Below are 9,880 nucleotides of genomic sequence, written 5' to 3'. Positions count from 1 at the left end.
TAAAACAACACCTATCATGCTACTATGACTGACCCTGTAAAACAACACCTATCATGCTACTATGGGCTGACCCTGTAAAACAACACCTATTATACTACTGACCCTGTAAAACAACACCTATCATACTACTATGGCTGACCGTGTAAAACAACACCTATTATACTACTGACCCTGTAAAACAACACCTATCATCCTACTATGAATCACCCTGTAAAACAACACCTATCATACTACTATGACTGACCCTGTAAAACAACACCTATCATACTACTATGGGCTGGCCCTGTAAAACAACACCTATCATACTACTGACCCTGTAAAACAACACCTATCATACTACTATGGCCGACCCTGTAAAACAACACCTATCACACTACTATGGGCTGGCCCTGTAAAACAACACCTATCATACTACTATGACTGACCCTGTAAAACAACACCTATCATACTACTATGGCTGACCCTGTAAAACAACACCTATCATACTACTGACCCTGTAAAACAACACCTATCATACTACTATGACTGACCCTGTAAAACAACACCTATCATACTACTGACCCTGTAAAACAACACCTATCATACTACTATGGGCTGACCCTGTAAAACAACACCTATCATACTACTATGACTGACCCTGTAAAACAACACCTATTATACTACTGACCCTGTAAAACAACACCTATCATACTACTATGACTGACCCTGTAAAACAACACCTATCATGCTACTATGGGCTGACCCTGTACAATAACACCTATCATACTACTATGGCTGACCCTGTAAAACAACACCTATTATACTACTGACCCTGTAAAACAACACCTATCATACTACTATGTCTGACCCTGTAAAACAACACCTATCATACTACTATGACTGACCCTGTAAAACAACACCTATCATACTACTGACCCTGTAAAACAACACCTATCATACTACTATGAGTGACCCTGTAAAACAACACCTATCATACTACTATGACTGACCCTGTAAAACAACACCTATCATACTACTGACCCTGTAAAACAACACCTATCATACTACTATGGCCGACCCTGTAAAACAACACCTATCACACTACTATGGGCTGGCCCTGTAAAACAACACCTATCATACTACTATGACTGACCCTGTAAAACAACACCTATCATACTTCTATGGCTGACCCTGTAAAACAACACCTATCATACTACTGACCCTGTAAAACAACACCTATCATACTACTATGACTGACCCTGTAAAACAACACCTATCATACTACTGACCCTGTAAAACAACACCTATCATACTACTATGGGCTGACCCTGTAAAACAACACCTATCATACTACTATGACTGACCCTGTAAAACAACACCTATTATACTACTGACCCTGTAAAACAACACCTATCATACTACTATGACTGACCCTGTAAAACAACACCTATCATGCTACTATGGGCTGACCCTGTACAATAACACCTATCATACTACTATGGCTGACCCTGTAAAACAACACCTATTATACTACTGACCCTGTAAAACAACACCTATCATACTACTATGTCTGACCCTGTAAAACAACACCTATCATACTACTATGACTGACCCTGTAAAACAACACCTATCATACTACTGACCCTGTAAAACAACACCTATCATACTACTATGAGTGACCCTGTAAAACAACACCTATCATACTACTATGACTGACCCTGTAAAACAACACCTATCATACTACTATGACTGACCCTGTAAAACAACACCTATCATACTACTATGGGCTGACCCTGTAAAACAACACCTATCATACTACTATGACTGACCCTGTAAAACAACACCTATTATACTACTGACCCTGTAAAACAACACCTATCATGCTACTATGGGCTGACCCTGTAAAACAACACCTATCATGGTACTATGGGCTGACCTTGTAAAACAACACCTATTATACTACTGACCCTGTAAAACAACACCTATCATACTACTATGAGTGACCCTGTAAAACAACACCTATTATACTACTGACCCTGTAAAACAACACCTATCATAATACTATGACTGACCCTGTAAAACAACACCTATCATACTACTATGGGCTGACCCTGTAAAACAACACCTATCATACTACTATGGGCTGACCCTGTAAAACAACACCTATCATACTACTATGACTGACCCTGTAAAACAACACCTATTATACTACTGACCCTGTAAAACAACACCTATCATGCTACTATGGGCTGACCCTGTAAAACAACACCTATCATGGTACTATGGGCTGACCCTGTAAAACAACACCTATTATACTACTGACCCTGTAAAACAACACCTATCATACTACTATGAGTGACCCTGTAAAACAACACCTATCATACTACTATGACTGACCCTGTAAAACAACACCTATCATGCTACTATGACTGACCCTGTAAAACAACACCTATCATGCTACTATGGGCTGACCCTGTAAAACAACACCTATCATACTACTATGACTGACCCTGTAAAACAACACCTATCATGCTACTATGGGCTGACCCTGTAAAACAACACCTATCATACTACTATGTCTGACCCTGTAAAACAACACCTATCATACTACTATGTCTGACCCTGTAAAACAACACCTATCATACTACTATGACTGACCCTGTAAAACAACACCTATCATACTACTATGACTGACCCTGTAAAACAACACCTATCATACTACTATGACTGACCCTGTAAAACAACACCTATCACACTACTATGGGCTGACCCTGTAAAACAACACCTATCATACTACTATGACTGACCCTGTAAAACAACACCTATCATACTACTGACCCTGTAAAACAACACCTATCATCCTACTATGGGCTGACCCTGTAAAACAACACCTATCATGCTACTATGGGCTGACCCTGTAAAACAACACCTATTATACTACTGACCCTGTAAAACAACACCTATCATACTACTATGACTGACCCTTTAAAACAACACCTATCATATTACTATGGCTGACCATGTAAAACAACACCTATCATGCTTCTATGTCTGACCCTGTAAAACAGCACAATAGACTGCACCTATCATACTACTATGGTGTATGTAACAATAAAACATCATTTAAAAATAATCATTTTGGTGTGTTTATAATGCTATTTATTTATGTATTATGGAATAATGTATGTATATATGTATTTATGTTTTCATGTAAATCATCTGAATACCACTATAGTACCCATTGTACATGTTGTTTTCATGTAAATCATCTGAATACCACTATAGTACCCATTGTACATGTTGTTTTCATGTAAATCATCTGAATACTACTATAGTACCCATTGTACATGTTGTTTTCATGTAAATCATCTGAATACTACTATAGTACCCATTGTACATGTTGTTTTCATGTAAATCATCTGAATACTACTATAGTACCCATTGTACATGTTGTTTTCATGTAAATCATCTGAATACTACTATAGTACCCATTGTACATGTTGATTTCATGTAAACCGTCTGAATACTACTATAGTACCCATTGTACATGTTGTTTTCATGTAAATCATCTGAATACTACTCTAGTACCCAGTGTACATGTTGATTTCATGTAAACCGTCTGAATACTACCATGGTACCCATTGTACATGTTGTTTTCATGTAAATCATCTGAATACCACTATAGTACCCGTTGTACATGTTGTTTTCATGTAAATCATCTGAATACTACCATGGTACCCATTGTACATGTTGATTTCATGTAAATTATCTGAATACTATTATGGTACCCATTGTACATGTTGATTTCATGTAAATCATCTGAATACTACTATAGTACCCATTGTAAATGTTGTTTTCATGTAAATCATCTGAATACTACCATGGTACCCATTGTACATGTTGTTTTCATGTAAATCATCTGAATACTACTATGTTACCCATCGTACATGTTGTTTTCATGTAAATCATCTGAATAACACTATAGAATTCAGTGTACATGTTGTTTTCTTGTAAATCATCTGAATACTACTCTAGTACCCAAGAATTGCCTGCTACAGTGAGATTTCGTTGAACTGTTGTGTCGATAAAAACAACTGGACGTAATAACTTCACCCCCCCAACAAAAACAAAATGTACCTAGAGGTGGTCTGCGCCAAGGTATCGTCATGGTCTGCGCCAAGGTATCGTCATGGTCTGCGCCAAGGTATCGTCATGGTCTGCGCCAAGGTATCGTCATGGTCTGCGCCAAGGTATCGTCATGGTCCGTGCAAAGGTATCACCATGGTCTGTGCCAAGGTATCATCATGGTCTGCGTCAAGGTATCGTCATGGTCCGTGCAAAGGTATCACCATGGTCTGTGCCAAGGTATCATCATGGTCTGCGCCAAGGTATCATCATGGTCTCCAAGGTATCACCATGGTCTGCACCAAGGTATCACCATGGTCTGCGCCAAGGTATCACCATGGTCTGCGCCAAGGTATCATCATGGTCTGCACCAAGGTATCATCATGGTCTGCACCAAGGTATCCTCATGGTCTGCACCAAGGTATCATCATGGTCTACACCAAGGTATCATCATGGTCTGCACCAAGGTATCATCATGGTCCGTGCCATGGTGGAACTGCATTGTATGTCTGAAATAATTGGATGGTGAAACTTGCATCGAGCCTACCAGAAAAGCAAGGTGAAGCAATTCCGGCATTCTTGAAAGTCACGATAGTAATTTTAATGCAATTTTTTTTATTATAGTTGATTATTAAAAAAATTGCATGCTGTGGGCATAATAAACGTCAAAATAAATCTCTTTGCTTTTATAATTAAAGGATTGAAGATTTATAGTTATGTGATGACATCACGTACCCCAACAAACAACGATTAATCAGACTCATTTTCCACAACAATTTGAACCCGTTTTTGTTCCATTCTTGGAGTTCACTGTTCTCCACTCATCTTTCTCGCTAACTGTACTCAACCTGCTTTCAACTTCAAATGACACTTTTGCTTCCGCCATCTCCACCAACCTGCTCACAAAACTCGAGAGGGAGAGGTCTGACTGGATGGGTCCTTAAAAAGGAGAGGAGGGAGAGGTAGAACTCAATCTCAGCCGAAGGGAGAGGTAGAACTCAACTCACAGGCAGGACTTCAGAAAGTGAGATTTCAACATCTGTTTATCTAATTCTGTATGTGAATGTATCCCATGAAGTGCACTACTTTTGACCAGAGCCCATAGTGAATATGTTGCCCTGGACACATGTAGTGCACTTGTTTTGAAGGATAATGCTAATTCCACAAACTCTCAATTATACCCTGACACGCCCCTCTCCTGCTATCTCACCACACCTGAACTCACTCTGCTAATCACCAATTCCTCTTCCATTCTTCTGGTATATAAGCAGCTTGTTCTACCTGGGTTTGTTCAGCATTTGTGGTGTCCCAGTTCCTGTTGTTGATTGGCTAAAGTAAGTTCCTGCTATTGTAACTTTTCTAGGGTTTTAACTTCCTGCATTGTGGTGTAATATCCTGTTCATCCTAGCAAGTATATTGTTATGGTGTAGCTGGCCCAGTATTATACCTTTAATTGAACTGTAAGGGAAGTGTTACAGCTTGTGAGATGAGACATGGTATAATGATGGTTCCTGCTAGAAGAATGTGTCTTAATCCTATAATCCTGTAGACTGTTCTGATTGGTTGCACTGCGTCTCAGTGAACAAGAAAATATGAAATCCAGTAGCCCCCCCCCCCCCCCCCCCCCAAAAAAAAATGAAATGGGTTCCATGTTGTGGTCAGTTAATCCATCTCACACACTATGGGAACCATACAGGGCCAGACTGGAAGTAGAGGAGACATGTACGTGCCAAGCCAGAACAAAACATTGGCTGCCATATTTGGATGGGCCTTGTCTAAACTAGATGTAGTTATTGATCACTGCTCAGTGCTGTAAATGGTGCTTTATCAGAACCATCTAGTGTATGGCTGGATCTTCAGCGGTGGGACCCCATTGTGCTAGCAGGTACTTTATTGAACCATGTCATCTAGCAAGCTGTTGCTATGGAATATCCTCAGACCTTGCTTCATTGATTAATCTAATATTGGGCTGTGGTGGAACTTACTGGTCAGTTGTATGTTAATGTGGTGTATTCCCTCCAGCACGACAACATATCACAGCCTTTCCTGATGGCCATTCTAAATTACCTACTGGTGTTACGAGCCACTTATCCTTTCCCACTGGTGTTACAAGCCACTAAGCCTTACCTGCCAGCCTTTTGTACTGTGCTTATATTTTTTGGGGGATAATAAAATAACCAATTGAATATGGTTCAACCATAATGCCTGATTTCTGACACCTTTGTCAGTAGCCAAAGTTGCAGGGCATTTCTACATTGGGGAACTAGGCCTCTATTCCTGTATGAGTGGAGAGGAATAACTGCCCAGAAATTCTCCTCGGCTCTGTTTAGGGAATAGGTTGGCATTTAGGAAAGCAGACATATTCCTGTTCTAATCTACTGTATGTGGAGTTGAATCTGTTTTGATGGCTTCACTCTGTTTCTCTCAGGAGACTCCATGACCATGTTGACCAGTCTTCTGCTTCTCAGTGCTGCCTTTGCTCTTGGAGATGCAAGTAAGAGTCTGTGTCTTGACTCGTTCTGTATTTTTCTTGTAGCAGAGGTGACTGACTGATCAACAAATATTGTAGCTGTGATTAGTACAACTGTCTCCATTTGCTTTAAAAGCCACATGTAAATTCTCCTTACAGATTCATTGCTAGAAGAAGACTTGTGTCCTTCCGGTTGGACCAAATATGGATCACGCTGTTTAATGTTTGTAAAGACTACAAGGAGCTGGCCTGAAGCAGAGGTATCACCCTTACCATCTACTGTGAATTTGAAGGGGAAATGTAGTTGAAATTAGCTCTTTGACATTACCGAAAAGGTGCTACTTTCTTAAATGGCAACACATGACTGATGTGAAATACTGAACTTCCCTTTAAGATGCTTCTTGTGACTCCCAAACCCGCATGCGGGAGCGTAATCTTCGCCTGAAACTAATTAGCATAATGCAACGGACATAATTATTCCTATTCATGAAAATCACCAGTGAAATATTTTGGGACACAGTTTAGCCTTGTGTTAATCACCCTGTCATCTCAGATTTTCAAAATATGCTTTACAGCCAAAGCTAGACAAGCATTTGTGTAAGTTTTTCGATAGCCTAGCTGAGCATTTTGTCCAGCTAGCAGCAGGTAACTTGGTCACGGAAATCAGAAAAGCAATCAAATTAAATCGTTTACCTTTGATGAGCTTCGGATGTTTTCACTCAGGAGACGCCCAGGTAGATAGCCAAAGTTCATTTCTTCCCAAAATATTACTTTTGTAGGCGAAATGGCTCCGTTTGTTCTTCACGTTTGGCTGAGAAATCGCCTGGAAATTGCAGTCATGAAAACAGTGCAAAATATTCCAAATTAACTCGATAATATCGACAGAAACATGGCAAACGTTGTTTATAATCAATCAAGTTTTTCTAATATCGATTCGATAATATATCCGTCGGGACAATTCATTTTTCAGTAGGACCGATTGGAGTAATGGCTACCTCTGTATTTTACACGAGAGTCACCCTGGGAGCCATCATGCGAACACTTACGCAATATAGCCGCCTACGGGTATTCAACATAAATGCGTAAAACTACGTCACAATGCTGTAGACACCTTGGGGAATACGTAGAAAGTGCAAGCTCGTTGATAGGACATTCACAGCTCAATAGGGAGTCATTGGAACGCAGCGCTTTCAAAATATGGGGCACTTCCGGATTGGCGGTTTCTCAGGCGTTCACCTGCAACATCAGTTCTGTTATACTCACAGAAAATATCTTTACAGTTTTGGAAACTTTAGAGTGTTTTCTATCCAAAGATGTGAATTATATGCATATTCTAGCATCTTGTCCTGACAAAATATCCCGTTTTAAAACGGGAACGTTTTTTCCAAAAATGAAAATACAGCCCCTAGAGTCGCAACAGGTTTAAGATGGGAGTTTTCTATACATTTTAAATATTTAATGTGGAATCGTGCCTCCTGTATACTGGAACCCACCGGACATGGCTTAAGACTGACATAAACTAGTATCTTTAAGAGTTTTAAAAAGGAATTAGTTGTGATGGCCAATATTTGGTTGAGAGTCCAGAAGACAAATTCTCAGCAAGGCTGAATGACTAATACATGAAATGTCTTTGTTCCCATCTACTGCTTGGCTGTCATTGTAGATAATAATTGACTTGCCTAGTTAAATTAATACTTCTCTAGCGGTACTGTGTGTCCCTTGGTGATCAACTGGTGTCTGTACCCAACGTTGTGGAGTACCTTGGCGCAAACCTGGCATCTGTGCACAGCTCTGAGGAGGACCATTTTCTACAGGCGTTGGTCTTAGTCAAGACTGTTGGTTTCCCTCCTACCTGGATTGGCGGATTTTATTCTGTTAAGGTGGGACCATTAAGCCTACAGTGTTATATAGAGCCATTATTGCAAGGAACGCCGTTCCATCTCCTATTGCTCAAGTGAACAGCAAACCTGGTTAAAAATGGGAGATGTGGCATGTAGGCTACCTGTAATTTGTTCATGTAGTTCTGTCTGAGTTGTCTAATGTTATGATGTCATTTTGTGTGGACCCCAGCTATTGTAATGGTTTCCATATAAAATATCAAGAGTTGCCAGGCGACAGGTAGCCTCGCCGTTGGCCAATAAAGGCTAGTTTGAATCCCAGAGCTCACTCCGTGGAATCTGATGTGCCCTTGAGCAACGCCCTTAATCCTAATTGACCCTGTAGGTCATTCTAGATGAATCTGCTAAATTATTTTACTGTGAACTTCAGGAGGCCTTTATACTCATGTAAAATGTTTCTAGGTAAGTATACATTTGATCAAAGTAATATCTTCCATACAGTCTTGTTAAACGTGTGGGGTTTCTAGCTTCAAAAGTGACTTGTTATTGTCTTAGAAATGCATCGGGATGATTGCAAATGTGAGGAGTAGACTGTAGGCTCTTTACACAAACAACAGTCCCAGTCGGTGGGTTTTGAAGTAGTGGTAGCTTAAACTGTTTGGTTTCAGGGGGTAGAGGAAGGACTACATTTAGTTTCTGTTCTCAAACCCCACTTTCCCCCCTCAGGACAGGCGGTGGTTCTGGAGTGACGGCTCCGACTTTGATCACCAGAACTGGGCTGAAGGAAGGCCTGATGCTGGTGCCAGAGAGTCTTGTGTTCATATCAACTTTGGAGGTACAGTAAACTCAGTATCAGTCATCAAATTAAACTTATTCCTAGTTAATTTAACTTTCCTACTGTGTGTGCAGCTGAATATTCTGGTTTTGTCTTCAGGTCAACAGCTCTGGAACAATGCATTATGTGAAAGGAGCTTGCCCTCTGTGTGCTCCCTGAGGCTCCTGCCGCTTCGCCAGAGTATCCATTAAAAGCAGCATTGCTATTCCGTAGTGTCTTTGTCCTAATACTTCATGGGAAGCTTTGTTGCTGTTAAATGAAGTCTCAGTTACTACACAAATGTTGAGGAATTGTTTGCAGCCAATAAAATATATACACTTTTTGTCTCACGAGATGAATCATACTGCCAAAATTGTCCCATGTTTTTAGAGTTTTCTAAAAGGTACATTCGCATCCCAAAATGGATTTGTCAAATAGATATTACGTACAAAACCTGTGTCAAATTGACATTAAGTACAACCTGTAACACTTCACCTGAAACTCTGCATCATAACACATGTTGTAGTTGGTACTCTTTCTTCCCCTGTGGGACTCAAACCCACAACCTTTATGTTGCAAGTGCCATGCTTGACTGAGCCACCAGGACATAATTGTCACTGTGCTTAACTTTGTAAATGTAGACCTGTGAAATGA

The 9,880-nt window shown here is 40.2% G+C and overlaps 1 protein-coding gene across 2 annotated transcripts; it reads left to right on the top strand.

The window, feature by feature from the left end:
* Positions 1-5,243: 5,243 nt before the first annotated feature.
* LOC110531336 (ladderlectin-like) lies at positions 5,244-9,566 on the top strand. Of its 2 annotated transcripts, XM_021614540.2 has the most exons (6): positions 5,281-5,438; positions 6,533-6,598; positions 6,734-6,834; positions 8,278-8,454; positions 9,139-9,247; positions 9,347-9,566. In XM_021614540.2, exons 2-6 carry the CDS (start codon positions 6,541-6,543, stop codon positions 9,436-9,438), a joined length of 537 nt encoding a protein of 178 aa, XP_021470215.2. In that variant the 5' UTR covers positions 5,281-5,438; positions 6,533-6,540; the 3' UTR covers positions 9,439-9,566. The 2 variants fall into 2 exon arrangements, with proteins under 2 accessions (XP_036842945.1, XP_021470215.2); XM_036987050.1 differs by lacking the exon at positions 8,278-8,454 and having other exon boundaries at positions 5,244-5,438.
* Positions 9,567-9,880: the final 314 nt, after the last annotated feature.

This window comes from Oncorhynchus mykiss, chromosome 9, assembly GCF_013265735.2.
Source record: "Oncorhynchus mykiss isolate Arlee chromosome 9, USDA_OmykA_1.1, whole genome shotgun sequence".
In the NCBI taxonomy this organism is placed as follows: Eukaryota; Metazoa; Chordata; class Actinopteri; order Salmoniformes; family Salmonidae; genus Oncorhynchus; species Oncorhynchus mykiss.
This window is presented reverse-complemented; position numbering and strand designations above follow the sequence as displayed.

Coding starts and splice junctions, on each gene's coding strand:
- LOC110531336 (XM_021614540.2), top strand. CDS start 6,541: ATGACCATGTTGACCAGTCTTCTGCTTCTCAGTGCTGCCTTTGCTCTT. Junction 6,599..6,733: donor CTTTGCTCTTGGAGATGCAA/GTAAGAGTCTGT, acceptor TTCTCCTTACAG/ATTCATTGCTAGAAGAAGAC. Junction 9,248..9,346: donor TGTTCATATCAACTTTGGAG/GTACAGTAAACT, acceptor TTTTGTCTTCAG/GTCAACAGCTCTGGAACAAT.